General features: G+C 35.2%; 1 protein-coding gene across 1 annotated transcript in view; it reads left to right on the plus strand.

The window, feature by feature from the left end:
• Fbxl4 (F box and leucine-rich-repeat gene 4) overlaps positions 1–15000 on the plus strand; it is a 70668-nt gene that overhangs the window by 16038 nt on the left and 39630 nt on the right. Inside the window, exons 2-3 of the mRNA XM_081740976.1 lie at positions 4948–5041; positions 13502–13697. Of these exons, the coding sequence (XP_081597102.1) occupies positions 4948–5041; positions 13502–13697 (290 nt within the window). The remainder of the gene's footprint in view (positions 1–4947; positions 5042–13501; positions 13698–15000) is intronic.

The raw sequence follows: 15000 nt of genomic DNA on the forward strand, positions 1-15000 counted from the left end.
AAAATCAGGTGCAAAAGTTGAAAACAGATCTTGTGAAGAATTAATTTGTATTAAAGTGTTCATATATCTTTTTTGATCTTCCTGGTTTCCTCATTTAATATTATAACCCGCCAACAATACACACTTTGAATACAAACCGGAAGTCACTGTACAGGAAATGCACCATATAGCTGGTAGCTTATGGAACTTCGTAAAACTAATTTCCCAAAAGACGGAATACCATTAAGAACTAAATTTGTTTTTTATAGTATTAATAGCTTGATATTCGGCAATTTTGTTTATTATACCTTTGCAAATGTTTAACATGCATTAATAAAATAAAACTGACTAAAGCAGCGTTTCTCAACCGTTATGTCGCGAGATTTATAATGTCTTCTAAGATTTTCCGCAGAAAAATTGTCTCTAGAAGAAAATAAAAAAAAAAAAATATTGCCAATTGACTTCATTTCACACTTGTCTTCCAAGTTTAAAGCTGGAAACTTTGCTTTTAACGCTGTTCATTTATTTTCTTTGGAAAGAAACATGAGTGTGTGCCTGTCAAGAGTTCGTCCACACATAGATATGCTTTGCAGAAATCGCCAGAGACAAATATCTCACTAGCTTTGAGTTATATGTCTTCTTATATTTCTGATGTAATATTTCTTTCTCATATTCCTGCTTAAAAGTCACAAGTTATATATATATATGGGTGATTCTGAAATTAAGGGGAATTTTCAGTCCCTCTGATTTTTCAGCTTCTAGATATGCAATATTAAAGTAATAAAGTTATTATTAAATAAAAAAATAATTAGTACTTTGTGTTCCCAGAGTTTACTTTAACATTTATTTTATTTTTCTGCTTTTAAAAAAGCGAAAAATATGTGAAATGTAACCTCCGTGGAGTGTCCCCACCAGCATTTTTCAACATTAACAGAAGAGAAAAACATGTTTTCTCTAGAAAATTCGCGAAAAATCCGCATAAGTTACTACTGTAAGACGTAAATAATGAAACTACTTAGCAAGAAATTAAATTTTAAGATCATTCTCATGGCCTATTTAATGGGAAAATATTGTCCCTGGGTTGTGAGGTAACCTCCATGGAGTACGTTTAAAATTACCAGAAACTCTACTAGGAAGCAACACTGTCCAGTCTAGATCTGAAAGTGAAGCTCAGAGCAGCCATTTTGTGAGTGATATGTTGATAAGTGTGTGTGCAGTATTGTGTTCGTGAAAAATCTTCACATCTTGTGGAAAATAGGTGCGTACTCTTTGATCTTGTAACCTCCATGTATTTGCTAATTTTATTATTAAAAATGTTGAAAATGTTTTTTCAGTTGATTATTGTTAAAATAGCGGTTTTCCTACTAAAAACGAAGTCATTGCATATATAGTCTTCTAGCTCTGAGTATCAGGATGTCTGAAGTGCACTTTTGTAACCTCCATGGAAGTAACCTCCATGGTTTCTATCTAGCATGGAGGTTACACATGATCCATGGAGGTTACCATAATGAGCATTTCATGATATTATTATAAAAAATAGTTATATATTTGAGTTACTATGAGCTTCTTATTGAAATGCTACCTATTAGAGCTACCCGGAAGAAAATTCCAAAAATTCCATTATATGTTTGCTAAACATGCTACTATAATATAAACTACATGTTGTCTTCAATAATATATGATTTAGTTGATGAATATTGAATTAAAATTTAATTAAATGTGATACATGAGTAAAATTTCGAAATATAACATCTGTACCATTTGTTGTTGCTTAGCTCTTTGAACAAAAGCACTAAATGTTTGAAATTAGGTGTTAGGATGTGCACTTTGTAGAGTCCAAGCTAATAAAAACTGGTTTGTTGCTGATTAAACTTGGATTATTAAAATTATTGATTTACTTTTTTCTTTTTTAGAGAGAATGGCACAAAAAAAAAGAATGGTAGTGAAAAAGTAACAACGGAATCAAATAAAAGCGTTAATTATGGAGAGAAAAAGCCAAGTAAGGTATCGGAAGTAGGAAACTGAAAAGAGAATCAGAAAGACGAAGAAGAGAAAGAATAAAAGAAGATCCTATATTATACGAAGAATTCAAAATAAAAGAGAGAGATAAATACAAAGCCAGAACTACAAGCGGAATGATTTTAAAAAATAGCAGACATGAGTAAACGAGAGAAAAGAGCCCAGGGAAAAAAAATACGTGAAAAAGTTAGAAGGCATAAAGAAAAGAAGAAACGAAGAAAAGAAGGAAGCAGTAAATAAAATGCTGGAAAAGGCAACTCCTCCTGACAGTGATGAGGGTGGTAACAATCGAAACGTCTTAAGGAATGATATTGTTGGGCCTAATTTTGACCGGGTAGAAACCAGCCGAAAGAAAAGTCGTAAGAAAATTGCAAAACGAAATAAAAGGCAACTCCTCCTGACAGTGATGAGGGTGGTAACAATCGAAACGTCTTAAGGAATGATATTGTTGGGCCTAATTTTGACCGGGTAGAAACCAGCCGAAAGAAAAGTCGTAAGAAAATTGCAAAACGAAATAAAACTAACAAGGATAAAGCAGACTTTAGTAAATGAGCTTCGGGGTCATTTTTGCGAAGTGATAGTGCATATTTAAAGTGTTAATATTACAAACTGGGAGAGCGCAACAGCCAAAAATAACGGAGAAAAAGCGTCTTGAAGTTTCCGACTCGTCGCATATATCGTACGACGCATGAAGTTGTCAAGTGACGGCGTGTCAGATTGAGGAACATCTACGACTCACGTGCAAAGGGTGCTGGGTTCGGTTTCCGCCCAAGTCAACTTTACTTTTTTTTTATTCAACCAATAAAGTAGCCATTTGTAGCTACAAGTAAACTATTAATTCTCCATAATGTTAATAATGAATATAACAATAGATATGTTGAAATCAATTGTAAAATCCTTCAATGTTCCATGTTAACTATCAACAAAATGTAATCTATTCCTTAAATATATTGATATCACGAGTTATATTATGGTTGCCCCAGTCATTGTGTAAAAAATGTTCTTCACGCTTCGTGTTTACATCTGTTGACAGTGTACGAATTATAACTGAAATGAGGGGGGCAATCTCCTTTGGTTATAGCTACCAAAGGAGATGGAAGTGCCGTCAAGTGACATGGGGAAGAAACACATTGATATTAAATATGCGCAGACTAAGCTGCTTTCAATATAATCCTGACACTAAATGCAGTCATTTTCATGAGGGACAATACAACTCTGTGCCTGCTGCACAGAGAAAAATCCGTTCTCCGGACAGCGGTAACAAATATACGGTATCCTCTTGCTTACTATAGAAATAAGTACGGAGCATACGTTATCCGCATGCTGCATAGGCACTGCCCTTAGATGTTACATCATGCCGTTGCAGGATGTCTGACATCTAACAGTTTTCCGTATATCACATGCATATACTTCTGTTACCTTCGTCAGCTATATGTTATATACATCCATTTGTATGTGAGATCCTGACCGCCGACATTGTTTCATACGAAAAGTACGTATAGATGGAACACTTACACATAAAGTATTATAAAACATGCGTTTTCAGTTATACGTCTGCTGTACGTTAAGTCCAAAAACTACAGGAATTACGCATGTAACCTATCTTTTTAAGTACCCCACCTACAATTTTTTTCTCAGTGTGTTTCAACCATAAAGTATATTCTTTTATGTAACAGCATTTATGAACTGCTACAACTTGTTTTCAGATCTTCGTACTCTTACTCTAACCTAACGATGTTCAGAAGTTTCATTATAGTCACGTGTTAAAAGTTCCGTATTTTTACCTAACTATTGCACCCAGTACCAAATAAATCTCAACAAAAGTTGTGTTATCAAAATGTGTAATCCGCCAGTGACAACGAAAACTATGCCAAATTTTTTTTGGGATATCGACAGAACTTACACAGCAAACTCTTTTGTTATGTTGAAATTATGTACTCCAGAAACACCATCAGACATTACGTGGCCTTAAAATGTCTACTAACATCTCCGAATAAAGTCGAGTTTTTTTTACAGAACAGAGGCAGAACTCATAATTGCGTTTCCCTCAAAAGCAAATAGAGCCACTATGGATACTAAAGACATTGTTGCGGGATTGGAACAGCTTTTCTGAAAAAATAGAACATTCCGGTTTACGTTTACTGCAATTTTAGCTGTGTGCACAAATCTATATTAAGCATTCAATTCAAAATATTATATTGTCTTACATTTTACCAGTGAATAACACTTAAATATATCTTCACTGAGTATGTTTTGTAACCTCCGTGGATATTAATGTAACCACCGTGTTTGTCAAAATAATAAATTACCATTTTTTAAAAAATATATATTTTCTTGACCTCATCCACTGTAGTGATTGTATTTGTTTAGCCCTTAGGTGTGTAAAAAAATAAATTATACATTATTTCTCCGATTTTTAATTTTAAGATTTTTCCAATGCCAAAATTCCACTTAATTTCAGAATCACCCATATATATATATATATATATATATATATATGTTACTATTCAAGAGTCTTACGTAATTTGCTTGTGAAATTTGTACCTCATAGTCGTTCCATAATAATAATAATAATAATAAAATGTATTGTATGTGTTTACTTTTTTGCATCTAGGGGGAAAAATCACATGCAGCGGTGTTGCGAAAGTTTGAAACGTACTTTGGTGTGCCCCAAAGGACAAAAGATTGAGAAACGCTGGACTAAAGCATGAAATATATTAAAATAGCAATTGCGCACACGTGAGCGTAAGTGGGTTATTAATATAGTGGTCAAGTTTGTTTTATTAATACATCGATTTATATATATATATATATATATATATATATATATATATATATATATATATATATATGTTATAAAAGTATTCCAAATTTAATAGAAGAAATTAAACTAAGTAGTAAAGCAGCTAGGTCAAGTGCGAACTAATAGCAAGCATTAATTGTTTTCAGAGAACATATGGCAAATGGTGGAATGAAGCACCATCTAGGACTGAAGAATTCATGCCTCAGAATTTGGGTAAAATCGTTAGTCAGGATTATGTGGGTAAGTGTAAAGTTGATATAGAAGAGTATTTATTTTATCTATTAAGAGTATAGGATACGTATTGCACATATGAATAAAAAGTATTAACCCCCTGTATCCTGCTCAGATTTTTAAGTTCGTGTAATTTCGATCCTATCTGGAATCTTTTTCAGTAAAACTTCTTAAAGTGTTTGCTAATGTACGCTGTAGGATATGTACTCGTTAATAAATTAAAATAAGCACTTGTATCCCGCAGGAATATATATTTTTTTCTTCTTTTTACATGATGTCTATCCTCTCTGAGATCTTCCTAACAAACTACACAAAAATGTAAGAATAATTCACTCACTTTGCACCTACAGCTGTTACGTTTTGTCTAAGAATCTATTTATATATTTGGATCCGTTCAGCGCAATAGCTGCGGGCTCAAGGTGAGTGAACTTTTCTTATTGAATATGTACCCAGGAGCATCAACTAGTAATTATACACAAAAAATGTATCAGTTTTTAGTCACGTTATGGTGTTTGAAGAATATCTCCCACGTGGATGAATGATCAAGAAAGAGAATAGCAGCAAGAGAGGAGTTTCTTAGGGGTCTAAATCTTACAAAAAGAAAAGTAGTCCTGCTAGATTTAAAGGAAATTGAGTCATCCGAAAAACATTGTAGTTGGAGTGTATAACATGTTTTGACCCAAAGGATGAATAATTACTTATTGATTCCTGCACTTAGCACTGCTTTTCATTTGTAGGGTTCCGCTCATAAAAACAGTGTTATAAGTGTTAGTATATTACGTTTAGAAATATTTCTTCAGGTGTATATATATATATATATATATATATATATATATATATATATATATATATATACAGTGGCGGATCCAGGATACGATCAAGGGTGGGGCTAAACCATAGTTTGCCGTTTTATCCAGTGTGAAGCAGGATTGAAGCCCATTTTATCCAGCGTAAACCTGAGCGTCAAGGGGGGGCTATAGCCCCTATAGCCCTCCCCTTGGATCCGCCTCTGTGTATATATATATATATATATATTAAAAAAAAAACGTGATGGTGTTACAAAACAGATGTCGTTACGAGAAATACTCAACGTGTATTGAAAATCCTAGTTCATTGTGTGTGAGTATATATATATATATATATATATATATATATATAGTCATCTGCTTCTTGGGAGGAGCCAGAAGTCCGTCCCGTCGTCTGCAGGTCGTAGTGGATCCATGTGGTGATGTTTATAAACATAGGCGTGAAGAGTTGCTGGTACACAATACAACGTGGGACACTGTAAAACCACTCTCAGAAATTCTGCCTATCATTCTACTTGCAGATTTCTGTAATTCCTGAATTCTCTTTAAACTTCCAATCTTTCGACTCTTCCCTGGAGTTTTGGTCACGGAGGATAAAAACAGGAAAAAGAAAAAGAAAAACATCAAGGAATAAAATGGAACGGACCTACCAAGGGAAGAGCTGTGCTCGACATGTTGTCAAGTACAGCGGTAAACATGAAATGGTGATGATGTAAGCTGCAGTATGGCGGAATCGATTTGTACGCTCTTTTGTTCTTTGATAAAAGGTTGCCAGCTCGTGCTATTATTTTCGTTATTTTGTCAATGCTGTGAGAATTTTGTGATTACCGCTTCCAATTCATCACTTAACCATCCCTTGTCCAAATTTATTTATTTTTTAATGAATAAATTAATTTTCAAATACAAATCCTTTTACTTCATTCCTGGCCCACAATAAAATTTTTAAATCTTCTACCTTGAGTTGTTTCCTTTAAAATTTTCGACAGCGCTGGCAGCGGGCTTTCCGCTTTTGAATTCTAATATGCTCCTTGACACGAACCTTTACATTTCTTTCGGTTTTGCCTATGTAACTCTCATTGCAACTTCATTTTATATCATAAATACCCGATTTTTCATTGGATCCGTGTAATAACTTTTAAATTGGGTAATGTTCTTTCCTAAGGCTTTGGGGTTTTTTATTGCTGTACGGAAACAGTATTGCCTATAGATCTTATTCAATATAAGTTGTAAATCTGTTTTTTGTCTTTTCTGTCGGTTTCAGGTCTGTTGGAGTGTAAGTCCCTTACCTTGTTATACCAATTAATTAATAATGGGACTGGGTATCCATTCAAACAACCTATTTTCATCAAGTAATCAATTTTTAGCTGTAAGTGTTTTTTAGAGAGGTAAGTCGAATGGCACATAAAAACAGGGTGTCTACTGATACTGGAAATATATTGGAATTTTGATCCACGTACTGGAAAAATCATGAAACTGGTAATTTGTCTTCATACTTTTTTGTAATTGTTTTGGTAGTCTTAGAAACAATTTTGTATCCATTGAGATTGTAAACTTTCCAAGGCAAGAGTTGTATACATTTTGTAATTAGACATTTAAAGCAATGGGTGGAGTGGAGGGCTGTGAAGGGAGCTGGGAGATCCTTTAAAAATATTAAAAAATCATTGTATTTAAAAAAAAAACTCAAGGCTAAGTAAATTTATTAAAAATAAAAATATTCTTTTGATAGTAAGACAATTACAAACCTGGAATCATCAAGAGAGTGATTATTCCTAAAGAACTTTTAAAAAATCATTTTATTGGGTGCTGGAATTTTGCTTATAGTTAATACTGAATATACTGGAAATATACTGGGATTTTGAAAATGAAAGTCAGTAGACCCCCTGTAAAAAGGAAATCGTCCAGATATTTGCTTTGGTACACGCAGAATTAGCAGATTTATAATGTAGGTACTGTGTACCGGCTGTAGCTTGTGGTAGACAATAGTAATTAACTTTTTGTTATATCTTCTTATATTGAGATCTAAATAATACAATTCAAAATTTTTCTTCGTACATTTCCTTCTTTTATGATGTGCAAAATTTTGGATAAAGTGCAAGAAAGTTCTTGTATTAGATTAGAATTCAATCCTTTGCAAAACGTTGTGGCCAATATCAATGAACCATTTCCAAATCTCAAATTTTAGATGACCCCACCAGTAAAGCCCTAAGAATACTTCTTCCTGATTACCTGTAATTTATGGCTGCACAAAATACATTAAGCAAACGTTCTTGTTAGACCTGTTATCTTCAACGTCATTGTCATCCTACGTACAAATTGGCTAAGTGGTTTGTTAACTGTTTTAAATGTTTACTATTTTTCTTACACATTGCGTGAAAAATAGCTTAGAAGTACAACAACAGATTTGCAATTTAGTTAATGCCAGTAGCATTAAAATGGCTTCAATAGATGTTGTTGACATGTACCTGTCCATCCCTTCGCAATTAGTTTTTGAATCAGTTACAACCATCCTGTACAGTATGAACCTTAGTACTCCTGAAGTGCAGCGAAATTCTCAGTCTTCTTGAATGCTGCTTAAAATATAACAGTTTCTCCTTCGAAGATGGTATCTACCCCCAAGCCGAAGGCCTAGCTGTGAGAAACGCACTATCACCATTGTTGGCTAATCTAGTTGAAAGTAAGATTCCGCAAGAACAGATAGTGAGTACAGTACGCTAATATAGGTATGTAGACGGCGTACTTTTCTTGTGCCAAGGATAATTCACAGCTACATTTTTTACTCGATGAATTGAATTGTATCCATAGTACTTTGAGATTTACAGTTAAGAAAGGAGAGCAAGACACTTACTTATTTAGATCTCAATATAAGAAAGTATAACAATAAGTTCATCAGTAGGTCCACCACAACCCTATAGCCAGTACACAGTACATACTTTATAAATCTGCTCATTCTGCGTGTACCACAACAAATGTCTAGAAGAATTTCTTTTTTACGTACCTCTCTTAAAAATAGACTTACAGCTTACACTTAATGAAACTAGATAGTTTGAATGGATACCCAGTCTCATTATTAATTAATAGGTATAACCAGGTAAACATGGATTTACGTTCCAATAGACTTGAAAAACACACACACACACAAAAAAAAAAAAAAAAAAAGGTGGGACTGCCTATTTTTCTCAGATTGACAACTGCCTTGAATAAGATCTATATGCAGTACGGTTTCCGTACAGCATTAAAAGACCCCAAAACTTTAGAAAAGAACATTACCTAATTTAAGAGTTATTACAAGCATCACAATGAAAAATTTGGTCTTTATGAAATAAAATGTAGTTGTCATGAAAGTTACATAGGCAAAATCAAAGGTAATCTAAAGATCCGTGTCAAGGAGTGTATTAGAGATTTAAAAGCGAAAAGCTTGGTGTCAGGTCTGTCGAAACATCTAAAAGAAAGACAGCATAAGGTAGGAGATTCAGAAATTTTATTGGGGGCCAGAAATGAAATAGAGAGACTCGTATTTGAAAATTTATTTAAAGAAACCAAAATTAAATTTGGACAAGGGATGTTTAAATGATGAATGGAAAGCGGCATAACAAGAAAAAATAATAGCACGAGCTGACAATCTTTCACTTAATGAAACTAGGTAGTTTGAATGGGTACCAAATAATGAAAGAGCACACAGAGGTCCCTCGTAGCTAAGAGATAGCGTATTCGCCTTTGCCGTGGGAGACCCGGGTTCGATTCCCGGCAGGAGTTCATGTGGTTCGGATGCTGCGTTAATCAGTAGGTCCACGTCTCATATAATCTCGGTGCTGAAAGGGACACTAAACTGAAATCAAAAACGAAAAGAGCACACAAATCGACTCTGCCTGTTGCAGCAAATCATCACAATTCGATGTTTACCTTTATACTTTCAACACGTTCTCCACCATAGCTCTTCCCTTGGTAAATCCGTTACATTTTATTCCTTGTTTTTATTTTTCTTCTTCCTCACTTTATCCTGTGTGACCAAGACTCCAGGCAAGAGTCGAAAGCTAGGAAGTAAAGATAATATTCAAGAATTATGGAAATCTGTAGGTAGAATCTTAATATTAGTTTATATTTTCTGCGAAAGAATAAATCAACGTGCACAAGTAAGCTCTTTTATGTATTTCAGTCAACAAGTTCAAATGTTGAAAAACTAAAGTGATTTTCAATTATTAAAATTAATGTACCGACTTTCAGATATTTTGATGCTCCCAATAAAGTAAAATAAAATAAAATAAATGTACAGTCCGCAGCAAAAAACCTGCAACATGAGCATGTAAGTTTATTGTGAAACGACGAAGTCTTTTGCTCCAAAATAAGTGTGCAGGGAGGACGCCGAGGTTTCTCCTGACATGATTCGTGCCACTTAGACATGTTGATCAATGCGCTGTCAGGCGTAGTTTCACAATAAACTTACATGCTCATGTTGCAGGTTTTCTGCTGCGGATTGTACATAAAGAAAGTTTCTAAATATAATACACTGACACTTATAATAGAATATTCAAGTTTTATGAGGCGGAACTCTATAAGTAGAGGTCTGCGCGGATACAAAATATCGCATCCGCATCCGCACCCGCATCCGCAGATAATGAGGTAGCAAATATATATAGCTTATATATTCTATAATACACGTAGTTTTCTAAATCAAACGAAACAATATATTATATCAGTTTCCTCGTGACCAAATACCAACTACGATAAATAAAATGCAATATGAACCGTGCAGATACAAATTAGAAATTAATAAACGATTTATGTACTTACCCAAATCTTCAAATGCAGATATCGGACCAAAATAATGCCACGTAGGTAATATCCCCTCAATCGACTAATTTTAGAGAACATCACTTAGTTTTTAAACTTCATCATTACTCATAAAAAAGGGGCATTTGTTCTAAACACAAAGGCGAAATAGAAATAATCGTTACTAAGAAATATTAATTAATCACAAGAACGCAAACATATCCACATATCCCGAACTGACACTAGCACCAGTAATTGCACTAAATTTAAAAAATAAGTGACGAAACTAACAACGCAATACAATGCATGCTTTTACGACCAAGCTCCTTCATGGCTAAGCGGTTAGCGTGCGCGCCTTTGGCGTGGGAGATCTGGGTTCAATTCCAGGCGGGAGCTCATGTGGTTCGGATTCCACGTTAATCAGTAGGTCCACATCTCATATAGCCTGGACGGGACGTTAAACACAAAATCAACTAAAGCTTTCACGACCACGCTTTTACTGAAACTAGAAGTGAAAATAACTTCGAATACAAATAGGAAGTCTATACCGTTAATTTCGGGAAGAGGCAATAGAGGAAGTTTAGAATTAACTGCTTTTCTTTGCAACCCCCACTCATTGTTGGACACATTGGTTGGGGAAACAACGCATTGGTTGTTCTTTCTTTCTTTACCAGAGGTTCAGAACATACATACATATATACATAGACACAAGTAGAAAGAGAGAGAGAAACAATTGCTGTTATAAAACTCCAATCCCTCGGAATGTTCATTGAGGTCCGTGGCACCTCTCTGAAGAGAGAAATCTGTGGGGTCGCAAATGTCCAATCAGTATCTGCTGTATTTCAAAGGAAACAGTGAAGAAGATTTTTTTTAAGAGAGAGGGAGAGAGAAAGATGAGCGTATGATGTGACTTGTGTACTATTTCGGTGACCTACGCGCTTCTCCAGTTTGTCACAAAAGGCAAAGATAATTCTGCTGATCAGTTTTCAGTTTATGGAAGGGGATGCGGTGTTTTAAATTAGGATTTTGGTTCCTGACCTATCAGGCTAGAAAAACTTTATTTGAAGACATTTCTTCCTCTTCAAGGCGAATGGTCTGAAAATTTTCAGCTTTATCAGAGGGGCTTTGGCGGCAATTTTTTTATTTTTATTTTTATTTATTTTTTTTTTTTTTACAGCAAATAGCGGTACTTGAGGAGTAGCGAAGAGGCCTGTCGTTTCTTTCTGTTTAGATCAGAGATGTCATTCACCTACAAAACGGCTGCTAAAAATATTGAAAACAGCAATAAAAGGACAACTCTCTCGTGTCATTTTTTGTCCTTTTGCTGTCACTGAGTCACAAGCTTCAAACACACTTGTATTTTGATTTTAGTATTTTTCAACTGGTTTTAAAACTTTTAATTGAAAACGAACGTTTCTAGTGCTCTTTCCACAATTATCAGAAAATTCACAGCATTTTTTTAGGTAGAAAAAATGTAGGAAACATTATCCGCAGCTTTATCCGCTATCCGCACAGAAAAGAGATATATATCCGCAAATGCCCATTTTGATGCGGGTATCCGCGGATATCTGCATCCGCGCAGATCTCTATCTATAAGTGAAGAAAAGAAAAAAAGGAGTTGTGTGTTGCGTGTAACAAGTATGGACGATAAATCGTGCTAAGTAACAAAAGTTATGCCACTTTCATTTGTTATAGTCTTGAGCGGGACACCCTGTATAATTTTGTCTCGTATTATATGTTTATGTTTTCTTTCGTACCGTGTTTAGTCACCATTAATGCATCCACTCATTACCCCCCCCCCAACCCAATTAATCAATATGTTCTTACTATTATTATTTAAATCTTGGCAGCTTTTACAATTTTTCTATTTCATAAACGAACAGGAATTATTTAGTCCAAAAGTCTCATTTTCCTGTTATTTCATCGTTACTCTGTGTCTGCTGGTATTTAGTGTATATTCAAATATAAATAAAATAAAAAGTTTGTGTGTCTGTCTGTCTGTATGCGGTCTGGAGACCAGACGAGTGGACCGAGAGATACCAAATTATGGTCACGGGTACCTTGGTCCAGGCCCAGACCAAGACGAAGCTTTTTTTTTTTTTAAGAACCAGGGAGTCTCAGGGGGGTGCGTTTACCGCGACATGTAAAAGTAGTAGAAAATGACCGATAGTAGTATCAAATTCATAATTTTCGCGGTCGCTGAGATCAGTGGTGAAACTCCGATCGCATTAACTTCCAAATTTAGCCCATTTGGCTGCAGACCGAGATGTGAAAATAATCCAAATTGACCAATATTAGTGTTAAATCTGTAGTTTTCGCGGTCACTGAGATGAATAGTGATACACCCACAGATGTTGACTTCCAAATACATCCCCCATCGGCTGGGGGCCAGAAGCATTTTTATTTAATTCGAACGAGGGGGTCTCAGGAGGCATTTACCGGGATTGTAAAAGTAGTAGAAAATGATGGATATTTTTTTTTCCTTTCGTTGTTCAGTGTACATAGATATTTTATCTGACCCATGCGAAGAATGAGTATATCAGCTAGTATATAAATATAAGGAGCTATGTAATCCAAAATTTTCTCAACTGAAATATCAACCATAAGTGGGTTACTTCTATAAATTAGCGTCGGATAGCTGGTCAGTAGGGATTTGAGATATAAAGCTGTAAGACGTAGATATTTCGTAATGTGGATGATAGATAAATTGGTAGAACACTTGACAGACAAACAGGGAATCGGAGTTCGAATCTCCACCAGTCAAACGAGCAGGTTTTTCTGTATTATTCCACGCTGTATACATACACTTACTTTTTAATATAAGAACATTAAATTTGTTGACGACATTAATACATTGAGATTGTAACTAACGTTTATAATGTATTATTCCTTTCAGATTTGCTGTACGAGCAAGAAGTCTATCCGTTTCGCATCAGTGTGTATGAAACGTATAACCCAGGCTCTGTTGTGAGAATATGGGCTGGGGATTCCAATGGGAATTGGGAGATGTTGTGGGAAGGAGAGCCTCAAGCGATTGGACACATTCCAAGGATATTCTCACCTGTTATTAGAACAATTAATTTCCCGACAAAGTAAGCTTTTTACACTTTTAATATTTTCCTTGTTAGTGAAATTACTTGTTACGGCTGCAAGGGTGGGTCTAGCAAGCTAAACTCTGTTGCTGCCATTCATTTAAAAAAAAAAAAAATCACATAACGTACGCTCAACTGGGTGATGTCTGATCAGGCTCAACTGGGTGATGTGCGCTTTTAGGAGCATTGTTGTTGCTTTCATAGGTGTAATTTTAGTGGGTCCAGGTAGCTTAGTCGTTAACGCTCTCGCCTTCGATGCGAGCGGTTCTGGATTCGATTCCCAGTGGGTGCACTCGGTCGAAGAAGTCTGAAAACTCTTTCAGGCCAGCCATCCTGAGCGAGGTTTACCTGAGTTTTCATCATTCACACCAAGCAGAAATGGTACCTAATATAATGTCCCAAACCACTTTCTTTCCCTCAAATTCCGCGGCCAGTGTGATCGCCGAAGGACGTCATCCCTCATATGTGTGACGGGCTAATATGGGCATAGATGCCGAAAACCCAGAAATCTAATCTCTAATGAGTGGAATTTTGTATCTGTTAATTCAGGGTGCATCCTATTAGCGCTACGATGCTGGGTTGATCTAAAGTTTGGCTTCCACTGGGAATCGAACATGGATGCACGAGAGCACTGACAAAGTATTAACAGCTATCATGTTTGCTGATGTGCAGGGCATGCTTTGTCTGTTAAATATATATAGAGATGCAAAAAAGCCGGCTTTTTTGAATCGATGGTTTTTTTCACATAAAAAGCCGGCTTTTTTGGGGAAAAAACGAGAATTTTGGAAATTTTGGCTTTTTTCATTTTCATGATTTTTCTATCTAAATAGCTTTCTTATAGTATATTCTATACTTAGATAAGAATTCCATGACCTGAATGCCATATTTCGCTCTAAAATTCACCATCAAGATGCATGGAGCACATGTTTTACGAATTAAAGCTAACATGAAGAATGTAGTATTTGAGGGCAATTTTAGAGGCTATTTAACTTTATTTTAACTTTTGAGTTATCGATATTTTTTCTTCTCGATATCATTTCAGTTTGTCGTCTGTTTCATTTCTAAGAGCTTAGTACCCTAGCTTCTAACGCAGAAGTTAAACTCACGTTTTTCTATATATCCGTCAAAGCGTACGTTTTTCAATATATCCGTCTAACCGTACTTCCACATTTCTGTTATATTGTAGCTGTGCAACGATTTAGCAATAATTTTCCGGATACAACCTTGAATACTAATTTATACAAATAATCAGTAGCGGATTTAGAAACGTACTTTTGGACGGGTTTCTCTAATTGTTTCAGTT

Source organism: Thermobia domestica, chromosome 15, assembly GCF_964235325.1.
Source record: "Thermobia domestica chromosome 15, izTheDome1.hap1.1, whole genome shotgun sequence".
NCBI lineage: Eukaryota > Metazoa > Arthropoda > Insecta > Zygentoma > Lepismatidae > Thermobia > Thermobia domestica.